Source organism: Lipotes vexillifer, unplaced genomic scaffold (assembly GCF_000442215.2).
Source record: "Lipotes vexillifer unplaced genomic scaffold, Lipotes_vexillifer_v1.1 scaffold382, whole genome shotgun sequence".
Lineage (NCBI taxonomy): Eukaryota > Metazoa > Chordata > Mammalia > Artiodactyla > Lipotidae > Lipotes > Lipotes vexillifer.
In genome coordinates, this window is record NW_006780611.1 from 3,671,551 (window position 1) to 3,685,193 (window position 13,643).

Consider the following 13,643-nt stretch of genomic DNA (forward strand, 5'->3'; position numbering starts at 1 on the left):
AGGAATGCTTGGACGTTCCCTTGGCTTAGCTGGAAGAGGAGACACAAAATCTGGTTATCACTCAAGCCGATGTGACTTTTAAATTATGAAGTTATTTCTGTCTCTCTGACACACACACACACACACACACACACACACACACAAGATATGCTAATCTACCTTAAAATACTTTCAAATGAGGAAAATTACTTATTTCTATCATGGTGATTTCCATATTAAAAAAATATATGACATATGAACAATATTCTGTATGTCCATCAGGCAACATCCTCAAACACAGGACAACCCACATTGCTCGTGGCTTAGCTGAATGTAGTCTCAGGCGCCAATTCTGGACACAATTACCAAGATGCATATAAGGATACATAAGTTCAAGCTCTCCTATCTTCACTGATTATGTCGACAGCAGAAAACTACCCTAGCTGAACAGGTGAAAATGGATGGTCTAGACACAGGCCCCACCTGGCCAGTCAGGGAGGTGGGGAAGGAGACATGAAGAGAAGACAACCCTTACTGGTCGGTTCCTTTAAACTACAAGGAAATTAGGTCATATCAATTATGAGCGTTATTTAAATCAGTACAGTAGATACACTAGGGTGAAAATACTCAGCTGCCAGTTTACGCAACACAGAGCTCAATCTGGTAAAAGGTTCTTAAGAGAAATTTAAGAGAATGCCTGAAGCCACAGCTCATGTTACACCGTGTGTAACAGTTTCACAATGCTCTCCCCATCACACTATGGAATCTGACCCTGGTGATTCTGCTACGCACAACAGAGAAATATACACTCACCAGAAGCCTCCCCTCAATCTGTCCTCAACCTTTCCCAGAGGCAGGATCAGAAATCGTAAACAAATACGGTGCTGATGCCCTGAATGGCTGATGCCATTACAGCAAAACAGACCTCACAGCACCTAATGTAATGGAACTGTTTTTCACTGGACACATGCCACATGCGAGACACAGGAACGGGACTTTACGTGGTTCTTCTAAGGCCCACAAGGACACCGCCAGGGAGGTGTCATCCCCTCAGTTTGTAAAGATACAGAAACCACTTAAGTTCTCTTAACCACCAACTAACAGGATTCCAAATCAGATCAGTCTCATTCAGGAGTTTAGACTTTTCACATTTTTGTATACAAAATGCACACTATGCTGCTTAGCCTATGGTCAGAGTCTACACAGCAAATATAATTAGAAGAGAGTTTCGTCCTAAAGAGCAGGAAGTCGAAAGCCTTTCCCCATAGCCTACTAGGGTTTCTCCCCTTTACCGCTAGATGGCACCCTTGGCTTGGAAAGGTTAAAAAGTAGCTTGAATTTAAAGAGGTTTGGGAGTACAGATTTAAATAAACACACAGGAGTTACAGGGGTCCTATGCCCTAGACTATCTGGAATGGCTCTACTTTAAAAAAATCTGTGTCTAATCACATGACTGAGGCTGGCCTCAGTGTCCTTCCAGGTCTGCTGGCACCGGGAGAGCGTGCCCACTTTGTGACTGCTTATCCTACCCTGAACCAGGACTGCCCATCAGAGGCATGCCCCTCGGAGGAGGACAGGGACCCCAACAGTCTCCCCTGCCCCAGACCACAGCAAGCCTTCCAGAACCTTCTGCTAAGTGGCTCTGTGAGAAGTCTGGCAGGAAAGGACAGTGCTCAGGGCCAGCCTTACCTTTGCCAGCCGCTGGAGAAGCACACACGCTGGCACTCACTCCCGAGACGGACCCTGAGGAGGACTTTCTTGCAAGACTGCCAGCACATCCAGGTGGCTTTAACATGGTTTTCTTCAGCCCAAACTAAAGCAAAGACTTCATTACTACCCATGGCTTATTACTGCAAAAGTGGGGTTTTTAAATGGCTTTTAGTAGTTTACAAATTGTCGTGAATTTAAGGAAGAAAAAGGTCAAGCAGTACTCCCCACAGAGCGGCCGACAAAGCCCCGCGTGAGGAACACCTGGCAGCCTGCTTACGGCTGATCTGGGGCCTGGACCCTGGCCTGTGGAGTCAACAGCTGCGAGGCCCAGCACCGGGCAGCCTTAACGAGTACCACCAGTGATGTGGCACTTTCCACAAGCACACACAGCTCAACGCTGAAAATAAACAGCAAAGATGTGGATGGTGGTCCCCATGCCTGTGAGGGGCTGCAGTTTTCAGAGCACCGACGTCCCATCTCCTCGGTGCACGGATGCAGTGAGGGAGACCCTGAGCTCAGAGAGGCTGACATTCCTCAGTCCATTCGGCTCCCCGGGGGCAGAGGCCGGCCCCTCAGGCATGCCAGGCCTGTGTGCCCTGCATTTCGCCAAGCTGCCTCTCCTGTTTTCAACCGGGTCCTATTTTCAACCTCCCTAACCTATTTTCAACCTCCCTAACCTTGATTTTAATCAAGACGCATCCCACGTGGGGGACTTCCCTGGCGGTCCAGAGGTTAAGCGCTCCCACCGCAGGGGGCCTGGGTTCAATCCCTGGTCGGGGAACTAAGATCCCACATGCCGCATGGCGCGGCCTGAAAAAAAAAAAAAAAAAAACACGTCCCCTGTATACAAAGCGTCCCCTTATTCCCTTCGACCACAGGCCAAAGCCCCCCTTGGCACTGGCCAACCCACCTTGTTTGGAACAGGGAGCGATCGCTTGCCTTGGACCACGTGGTTTCCACCGGCTGGCAAGCTAGCGACATCCCGGGCGGCACGGGGCTTGTCAGGGGGCACGCTGCTGTGGGAATCCTTTTCATTTAGGATTTTCATCCTGGAAGGACTAGCTGGTTTCTCTTTCATGGGCTGAAAAATTGTAAATTGAAATGTGAGAACTATCTAGTCTTTCACAATGTACAGATACACGAAGGCTTCAGTTAGAGCAACTGCAGCCACCATCCATCTCCCAACACACGGTCCTCAATTCATCACCTGGATGGGGCTTCCCTGGTGGCGCGGTGGTTAAGAATCCGCCTGCCAATGCAGGGGACATGGGTTCAAGCCCTGGTCCGGGAAGATCCCACGTGCCATGGAGCAACTGAGTCCATGCGCCACAACTACTAAGCCTGCGCTCTAGAGCCCGCGAGCCACAACTACTGAGCCCTCGTGCCACAACTACTGAGCCCTCGTGCCACAACTACTGAAGCCCACGCACCTAGAGCCCGTGCTCCGCAACAAGAGAAGCCACCGCAGTGAGAAGCCCACGCACTGCAACCAAGAGTAGCCCCTGCTCGCTGCAACTAGAGAAGGCCCGCGCGCAGCAACAATGACCCAACGCAGCCAAAAAAACAATAATAAAATAATAAATAAAATTCATCACCTGGATGGAAAGGAATATGGCGGTTCACTTGCTCCGCCAAATTACCAGACAGAATGGTGATGGAGCTTGCTTCCTCACTGAACACAGGGCAAAATAATACCAAGACAGACCATTAATAGGAGGAGCTCCTCTAGAGCGCCTCCTCAGTCAGCATTCACATTTAAGGGTGATAATGAGGAAACTGGTTCCAGTTACATAAAGTTTAAAATGCTGTACAGAACGGAATCATTCATTAAATGGTCATGCCCTCGACCAGAGGGGCTGCTTAACTGCAATAAATCTTCATCTAGGACTGAAAGCCATTTTTCTTTGGCAAGCAGAGTCCAACAGAGAATAAATTCCTGACATTCAGGTACAAGGGCATTCATGCAACAAATCCACGCTTACATAAGTAACCCCTCATACGAAGACTTCATAAAAAGCAAAAGAAGCTCAGAAAGCAGTTAACTTTCTCTTTTCTTTACATCATTTTTAAAATTGAGATATACCTCACGTAACATAAAATTCACCATTTTAAAGTGTACATTTCAGTGGTTTTTAGTATACTCTGTGCTGTGCAACCACTTACAATGTAACTTTAGATCATTTTTGTTGCTCCTAAAAGAAACTCGTGACCATTAGCGGTCACTGCGCATTCCTCCAACCTCCCAGCCCAGACAACCACAGATGTACTGTCTCTAGAACATGACTTGCCTATTATGGTCACTTCCTGTACATGAGACCATACGACATGGGACCTTCTGCGTCTGGCTTCTTTCACTGACCTAGTTCCCCAGGGTCATCTGTATGTAGCATGTGTAAGTCCTCCATTTCTTCATGGCTAAAAATATTCCATGTATGGAGAGACCACATTTCCCTTATCCATTCATCAGCTGATGGGCATCTGGGTTGTTACTGACTTTTGGTTATTATGAATGCTGCTGCTATGAACATTGCTACACAGGTTTTTACGTGGACATACGTTTTCAGTTTTCTTGAGAATATGCCAAAGTGTGGAAATTGCTGGGTCATGTGATAATTCCGTTTAGGTTTTCCAGGAACTGCCAAACTGTTTCCACAGTGGCCGCACCACTGCATAGTCCCATGAGCGATGTACATCCTCACCAACACTTGCTGTTTTTTCTCCTAACTACAGCCATCCTAGCAGCTGCCTTGCAAAGACACTTCTAAATAGTACAATCAAGTGGTCCAGCTGTGTCTAGAGGCGATCCTCACAGGGGTGACCTGTGTCAGTCACTCCGGATGTGAATGACTCTCCCCACAGAAACAATGTGGGGAGTGATGGGGGTGCCCAAGTGAGCTCAAACGCTGCCTAGGGATCCAGCTAACACCTCACTGACCAAAAACTCAGCTCTCTGGCAATAGAGCACTACTTAGGGCCAGGAAAATAAAAGGGCCCAGAAGAAGCAAAATTATACCCCAACTCCCTGTCCTGAGTCCACGTGTCACACACAGAACCACGCTGCTTTCATTCTAGAAACATTACTTCAGAAATTTACATCCAAATGATTTCCAGAAAGAGGAGCTTGCATGATTAAAGGAGCAGTCTCAGCCCTGGGGAAGCAATGGTCGCACGCCCCGTTGGTACAGGGCTCTGCACGCCAGACCCACTTTCAGCTTGGCTCAATGCTGGGTTCTGATAGTAGGGAGTCGTGTGGTTCTGGAGATGTGCTCGTAGAGGGAAGCGATTTTCTAGGCCCTTGCTGGGTGTTCTGCATCGACCTAAACCTGCTAACAACCCCACAAAGCATCACTCCTCTCTCACTGGCTCGGAGAGCTTAAGCCTGTCTCCGAGTGCAGCGGAGCGGGGAAAGGGCGCAGGGCAGGCTCCAAGCTGCTCCTCCCTGAGGCAAACCCAGGAGGTGGCTGCAATCTGACACCCACACTCTGCTGCCCCAGAGCCCTCCCACAAGAGCCACTCGGACCCCCGCTTCCCAGAGATGGCTGGCCGCACCCCAAAGGCACACAAGTCCACTGCCACCTCCCGGGGCAGTGCATCCCCTCGTGCCTGGGAGGGAACAATCTAAGCTCAGTCATGGTTGAGGGACCGACGGCCATTCCCGGAGGGGGATCTGGGAAGAAGCTGCTTGTTAACGCACATAAAGTCCCCTAACGGGTGGGATGCCCAGTGCTGGAACAAAACAGAAGCAAAGATCTCAAACAGAATTGAGGAGGAGGTGTTTTTAAGTCACCACAGCAGCGAGGCAGCCCCGCCCACGCGCCCCAAGCCCCGCTCCCCGCGCCGCTGGCACTGCTGCTCCTGGACTTCCTACGCCTGCGCTTCGGAGCCTCAGAGCAGCTGCGTTCCCGGGTTCCTCCCCACAACGGTTTCTGTTCTAGGGCACAAACCAAGTGGGCTCAGAAGCACGGCAGCGGCTGGCTCCCCAGATAAATGTCCTGCTGGGGGTCGTGGCTACCTTCTCCAGGGCCGAGGGAATGCTTTTTCCTCTAAGAGACGAGGCTCGCGGCGGCAGCAATTTGCTGGTGACCTTTTTCTGAGTGCCAGCCTGGTCCGGAGGGTGAGCAGCGCCTGGCTCCACTGGCAAAGAAGAGCACGAGGCGTGCGGGGGCCCCGGCGTCTGGGGGCGGCTCGCCTGCACAGGAGCAGGCGGCAGGGCCGCACCCGAGGGGCACTGGGAGCCCCAGAGCGGCGGTCTCCTCGAGGGGCTGTCCGGCAGGTGGTACGTCTCCCTCTTCAGAGACTTGGGGCTTTTCTTCGCTTCATTTTCTCTCTCAAAGAGGTGTATTTTCAGTTGTGACTCCTGTATGAATCCTTCCACTCCCTGGCTCCCAGGGTCTTCGGGCGTGGCAGCCGGGGTCGCCTTGGCTTTGCTGTTGCTCTGTATCTGTAAGGCCAGTAAGTGAGCTTCTTTATAAACTTCCACAAATTTTTCCCCAGTCAGAGGACTCCAGGTGAAGTGACTTTCAGATGCTGGCAAAGGAGGCTCTTCAGGAATTTGACGATTTAATTCTAAGCTGGCAGCAATACATCTTTCTTTATGGCCAACAGGTCCAAGAAAGACTTCATCATCCTCACTGGCACTATTTTATCAGAAAAGGATTATTAATAACACAGGCATTTAAGTGAAAGATTCACTGAACGTGGTTGTACAAAGGCCAGGGAAGAAACTCATTTGTTTACCTTGAAGAAGACAATGAGAGATCAAAGTCGAACTTTTCATCAGCCAGAAGAGCATCTGGGGAGGAAAAGGTCAGTCGTTACTTCAGGGATGGGGCTGCTAACGAGAGAACATCACCATAGTCTCCAAAGCTGTCAAAACTAGTTTGAAATCTCACTTCCAAAAGTGTGACATCATTATTTTAATAGCCACATTTTCTTAAGGGGCGTTAGATTATCTTATTTTTTCCATTTCCTTTTAAAAATAGCATCAGCCATTCTGTGTTTGCTAAGCTGCCACCAAAGCCTAAGTCCTTATTTTTCAGCCCTTATTTTAAAGATATAATCTAAAATGCATTGGCCGAGTCACTGGAATAGCTTTGCAAGACTAGGTAAGTCGTTTTCTGGTATAGAACGTTTTCAAGAGACCAGCTGCCTCAGCTCCCCTAGAATTAAATTCCCCATTTACAAATGCACATAGTCCTCTTTCAGAAGCAAATTTAGCGTTACTCAAGCGCACGGCAGGGCTCCATGCATACCTGTCGACTGTCGCCTCTCCTCGGAGCTCATCCTGAACGCCCAGAAAAAACTGCTCCCCGTGCCCTGTCCACCACGGGGCCTTCCCCAGCCCTGCGTGTCCACGAGCCTCCACTGACAGACCACGGGCTCTGGGGCAGCGGGTCCCTCGGCTGGGACGGCCGCTCGCTCCTCCAGCTTCACACCCCACTCCACTCCTGCCCTCCCCTAGGGCTCCTGCAGACCCCGGCCGGACCTCTGCCTTAGCATCCCTATCCTGTAAATGTCTCTCACCAACCAGACTGTAAGCTCCTCCAGGACAGTAAATGCCTGATACTCTCCCAAACTCCCCAATGTCCAGCTAAAGGCCCGGACTCTCAAGCAAATATTTATCAAAATGCAATAAACTGGTATTTCACTACTATAAACTTCATATACCACTTTCACAAATCTTACTTTATTTGATCCTAATAAACAATGCACCATGCTTATCAAAACCATAAAATTTTAAAATATACTGATAGCCTAATTAGGTCCTACTTAGTCAATTCAATTAATCCTAACTACCTAATCAAGGAAAAGGTAGAAAGCACAATTGCACAAAAGAAATAAAGAGAAATAGAGAAAGAGATTAAAAGATTCATAAGCTAGTTTGCTCAACTCTGTGCACATAAACCTAAGAACTTGGCTGACAGAGATAATGTTCTAGGAAATAGAATATTTTTTGTATTTAAATGATTAAAATCGATTTATTTACAAACCTGACTCCAAAAGAAAGAAAAAAAAATCTTAATAGTTCAATTATCACAAAATAACTGGAGAAATTTATTAAAGAGCCATTCTCCCCAAAAAAGCACAAGTTTCGCAGGATGATTCTATCAAATCTTTCAAGAATATGTCATTCCAAAACCATTTATACTGCTCCAAAGGACAGGAAAAGAGAAACCTTCCAGCTTGCATCTATGAAGCAAGCACAACCATACCAAAAACCTACCAAGTTTGCTCTATAAAGAAAACTAAGGACTTGGCTTGTGTCAACATAAAAATCCTAAATACGCATATTTGCAAACAGAACCCAGCAACACATTAAGATTCGATGATGATGACTCTATCATGACCCAGTGAGGTTCAGCCAGGACCTCAGGACTGCAGGACAGTTTAGTTTCACATAATCTAGTAGCATGATCACATTACTAGACCTAAGCGGTAAGCCAAGATCACCTCCACATACACTGACAAGGCACATGACAAAACGCAACATACACTGTTGACTACAAAGAAAGTAATAGACATATTACTACAAAGAAACTACAAAGAAAGAACTACAAAGAAAGTAATAGACATATTTTATCATATAAGGAAGTACCCATCTCAACCCCAAAGCCAAAATTAGATTTAATGGGATACCATCAGAAGCATTCCTCCTAAAGCCAGGAGCAAATATATATTATCAGTTAGGATAGGCTAACTTATGCTGAAGTAACAAACAGTCCCCAAATCTCAAGTGGCTTATAACAGCAAAGCTGTATTTCTCACTCAAACTGTCTGCCAGGGCCCCATTCCATGTCCCCCTCACTCCAGAACCCAGGCTGACGGAGCCTCCACCATCGGAAGCACTGCTGGTCTTCATGGCAGAAGAAAGGAAACAGCAAATTCCACATTGGGTCTAAAAGACCTACAAGTGACACATAACACTCCCCTTTCACTGGACATCTGAGGCAAATCCAACTTTAAGTGGGCAGGGAATTACAATTCTACCATGTATCCAGGAGGAAAAAAAAGCAGAAATACTGATGAACAGCACTACTGACTACCATCTACACATAAATTAACCAGCAAGCCCAAATCAGGCTTAATGGAAAACCAAGGAAGAAATTTCTTTAAAGCTAGCAACATGGCAAGGCCATCTACTGTCACAATTCTTAACATTATTTTGCATGCATTAACCAACACAATTAGACAAAGGAAAGAATTTGGAGGTTAAAATTACCACAATGCACAGATGCTACGATTATAGACACAAGAAAATCAACTAAAAACTATTATAAATTGTAAACGGATAAAAGCACATGGCTGACAAAATTATTACACAACAATCAACAGCTTTCAGGACATCCCTGGTGGTCCAGTGTTTAAGACTCCGCACTCCCAACGCAGGCGGCACGGGTTTGATCCTTGGGTGGGGAGCTAAGATCCCACATGCTGCAGGGCACAGCCACAAAAACCAACCAAACAAACAACAGCTTTCACATCTAAAAAGAACGGAAGATACAGTGGAAGAAAAGACCTCATTTACTGTAGCACCAAGGAAATGCAAAACACCCATGAACAAACCTAACAAGAAATATGCAACATGGATATAAAAAAGAGCTTGGTATATCATAAAGGTAACATATCAAATAAAAGGGGAAAGTGGATTATTCAATTAATGGTATTGAGATAAACTTGATAACCTTTTTTGGGGGGGAAAATATATGTATCTAAAGTTTGATCCATACCTCATACCATACCAGAACAAATTCCAAATAAGTCAAAGACTTAACTGAAAAAATGAAACCCTAAGGGAACAAGAAACCATGGGGAAATCACTTTATAACCTGGTGTGCAGAGGTCTAACAATGATACGAAACTGGAAGCCATAAAACAAAAAGTTGACAGTCCAATGTATTAATAATTTAACATCTCTGCATGGCAGAAATCACCATGAGCAAAGTTAAAAGAAACAAGCAGGGAAAGGAACACGTGCAGCTCCCGGCCCTTTGTGCCGACTGGTGAGCAGTGCTGCAGACTGTAGGAAAACAACTAAGGCAGAGGAAGAACAGACAAAGGATGTGAACAGAGGAAATTTATGGGAGATAAAATGAAATGTTCTTAAGTATATGACCAGAAGTCCGGCCGCACTCAAAAATAAGAGTCATGAAAAATCCTGGGATTCCAGAGATTCCACTTTTCATTTGTAAGATTGTTAAAAATCAACAAGTTTGATTTGTAAGTTACTAGAGCTCTACAGAGGGTAACCTGGCAGTATCTACTAAGTAAGAAATGCACGTACACTTTGACCCAGAAGTCTACCGCTGTCAAGTATCCCTTATTATTATTATTATTTTTTTGGCTGCGCTGCACGGCTTGTGAGATCTTAGTTCCCCGACCAGGGATTGAACCCGGGCCCTCAGCAGTGAAAGCGCCAGAGTCCTAACTACTGGACCGCCAGGGAATTCCCCCCATGTTGTTTATTGCAGCATGTTACAGCAAGACACCAGACACAAACTAAATGTTCCCGGATAGCAGATAGGAGTACAGCACAGCCCCACAGAGGAATGGAACACTACTTAGGCTCAAAAAAAAAAAAAGTAACACTTCATATATTGATATACAAAGATCATCAAGATAAATTAGGTGCAAAAACCAAGATGCAGAACAGAGTTCTATATGCTATAGAAAAGGGGGACTCGAATGACACATACTGCCTTGCCCTTGCACAAGTTAGGTCTGGACCACCCAGGAGACCGATGACATCAGTGGCCTTTGGAGGTGGTAACTGGGCAGCTGAGGGACAAAAAGGAGATGGAGACATACATTTCACTTTTTACGTGTCTGCACCTAGGATGTCATTTTTACAGGTCACTGCTACAGACTTCCATCTGTCTGCTGTGGAGAAAGGAATCCCGGACCGGGAGTCAGGGGAAAAGCCTTCTACACCAGGCTCCGCGACTGGCTCCGAGTGACCTGGGCTGGCTGCCTTGTCCATTCTGCAAACTCGGGCCGTGTGCTCCCCTGGGAGTGCACTGTCCAGTGGGCACACTGAGTGAAAGGCAGTGTGGTGAGGGGCCAACGTGGAGGTGGGGACACCTCTGAGGAAGTGGCCAGTGGCAGGCGGAGGTGGAAACATAGGTAGGATCAGATCCCAGACAGCGTCCAAGCCATGACAGGCTTTTACTTTATCCAAAGTGGGACAAGGAGCTATTGAAGGGTTTTAAGCAGAAGAGAGATATGCTCTACTTTTGTGTTTAAAAGGTTACCCTGGGGGCTGTGTACAGTGTATCAGAAAAGAAGCAGGTAGTATCTACTGAAATTACAGTGCACACACTGGAAATTACAGTGCACACACTGCAAAATATACAAGTAGGTAGGGACTTCCCTGGTGGCACAGTGGTTAGGACTCCACGCTCCCAGTGCAGCGGGCCCTGGTTTGATCCCTGGTCAGGGAACTAGATCCCACATGCCACAACTAAGAGTTCACATGCTGCAACTAAGGAGCCCACGTGCCACAACCAAGAAGCTGGTGAGTTGCAACTAAGGAGCCTGTCTGCCGCAACTAAGACCCGGCGCAACCAAATAAATAAATATTAAAGAATAAAATAAAATAAAATACTTACGAATAAATATTAAAAAAACAAACAAAGAAAAAAGTAGGTGGAGGTGAGTTAACATGGCTGAGACCAAGGTGGTGGCATTTGGGTGGAACTGGAAAGAGGTAGATGGATCCAAGCTATATGGTGGAAATGACAATAACTGATGATTGAACAAATGTGGCAGCTTCACAACTTTCACAGCTGGGTGAATGGAGAGGCAATGTACTTCCATTAGAAAGACAAAGAGCCTGCTAAGAATGGGGTGGGAGCCAGGTACCTGCTGAGTTAAGAGGTGGGAGACATTTACGTGAAGATGCCAAGTACAAAGGCAGGTGAACACAAGAGGCCAGAGCTCAGAGGAGAGGCTGCGCTCAAGACAAAATGTGGGCACCACCAGAAAGGAGAATGGATTTAAAGCCATGGGACTGTCTGAGAACCTGTGGGGGAAAGTACAAAGAGACCCCAGACCAGGTCCCGGAGAGAGGAAGAGAAGTCTGCAAAGAGATGGAAGTACACCAGCCAGGGAGGCAGGAGGAAAACCAAGATGCCTCAGAAGCCAAGCAAGGAAAGTTTCCGGAAGGAGAAAAGGTCAAAGGTTACTGAGAGGACAGAAAAATGAGAGCAGATTTGGCAACACGGATGTCCTCAGTGACGGATAAAGGCAGCTTGAGTGGAGTGTCGGGGCAGAGGGGGTTGGCAGAGGTTGAAGGATGTGAAAAAATAGTGAAACAAGTACAGAAGATTCTTGAAGTCTGGCTCTGAATGAGGCACACGGCAGTGGAGAGGGAGCGGAGGATATGGGACAAGTCAGATAATGGGACCTATCTGCACGTCGATGATGAACGTGACTTAATGGACAGGCAAAAAAGTAAGGATGCGAAAGGAAGGTGACAGAGGGGTGAAGGCCTCAGGAAGCAGCAACGGGGATTCAGCGGGCACGTGGAAGGGCCTCGGAAGGGGGCATAGAAGAGGAAGGGGGAGAAGACTGCAGCGGCAAATACTGTTCTAGATCCGATGAAGTAACACCGATGACTGGCATCCTCTAGGATGGGTTCTGCAGAATGGAGTAGTTAAGGATACAGGGAGACCCAGTCTACTCGCATGGGTGCTGTGAAGAACAAAGAATAAAGGATGTCAACACGCTTTAGCAGAAAAAGAGGGCGTGGCCCTTATTCTGTGAGTCTGCTGTCACCTCCACACTCAAACCTGGCAGGAACAGAACAAGACAGCAAAGTTACAGACCAGGCTCACTCACTAACGTGGTGGCCAAGATCCTGAACAAGTCTCAGCCAACAGAAACCAGCAACAAGCAAAAAAAAATGGCAACATCAAATCCAATTCCACAAATATCCGAGTGCCTATCAAGTGTCAGGCACTGAGGACACTGCAGTAAATAAAACCGACAAGAATCTCTGCTGCGACAGAAGTTAAGACTGTGGGGGTATAGGGAATGTAGAAAAGCGGAAAATGAATAAGTTAGAGGGATGCAGACTCCTTGAAGACAGGGAGCAGGAGTTCAACGGGTGCAGAGCACGGGATGAGCAGTGAATAAACAAACGAGTTCTCGCAGGACCTGCATCTTCCCTGAGCTCCCCGAACCGACAGCGCTGTAGTGACAGGGACGTACCATCCTTCTTGGGAAACTCCATCTCCGCTTCTCGGGCCAGGCTGGCTGAAGGCACGTCGCTGCCGTCCCCTCCTTGCGCGGCGAGGGCTGTCAGAAGTCACTGCGGGGACCAGAAGCAAGAAGGTGAGCGGGTGTCAGAGCCCAGGCCCCGGGTTCCTCCAGCCCCAGGGAAGCCCCGCAGCGTGGGCCGCTGCAGCTCGGACTAGGCAGAGGGGCCTGGCGGCCGCGGCGGATCAGGGACGGACGGGGAGGCCGGTAGAGGCCACCTGAGCCGCAGCCCAAGGCCCTCCGCGACGCACACCCCGGGCTCGCACGCCTCCGGGCCGGAAGCTCTGGGGCGGCACCGTCCGAGGGAGGCCTGAACGCCCCGGACCCAGACCCGGGCCACCGAACTCCTGGGCTGGACTGCCGGGGGCTTTGGTTTGCCCCCAGGGCGACCCCGCCCTCGCCGCACGGCGCGAGGGGACCCCGCGGCCCCCAGGCCGAGCCCCTGCCGCGCCCGAGTCCCCCGGGACCCCCGGCCCGAGCCGCCCGCCACGCCTGAGCACCCCACTGGTGCCCGCTCACCCCGAGCTGCCGCGACGCTCCGGCCGACGCACCTCCTTCCCGGGTTTAAACGCGCCGCGGCGGACGCGCTGCGGGCTGCTCATTGGCCGGTTTGAAAGGCCGCGGCGCCCGGTGCATCCTGGGGTTTGTAGTCGGAGTCACAGAAGAGGAGCGCGGCGCGCGTGCGCACTGCTTCCGCG

The 13,643-nt window shown here is 48.6% G+C and overlaps 1 protein-coding gene across 1 annotated transcript in view; it reads right to left on the reverse strand.

Annotated features, from left to right (window-relative positions):
* The window catches only part of GTSE1 (G2 and S-phase expressed 1), a 25,725-nt gene extending 12,806 nt beyond the window's left edge, over positions 1-12,919 (reverse strand). The window contains exons 1-3 of the mRNA XM_007453902.1: positions 12,898-12,919; positions 6,427-6,481; positions 5,813-6,326 (exon numbers count right to left, since the gene is read on the reverse strand). Coding sequence (XP_007453964.1) covers positions 5,813-6,326; positions 6,427-6,481; positions 12,898-12,919 — 591 coding nt within the window. The remainder of the gene's footprint in view (positions 1-5,812; positions 6,327-6,426; positions 6,482-12,897) is intronic.
* Between the last annotated feature and the right edge of the window lie 724 nt (positions 12,920-13,643).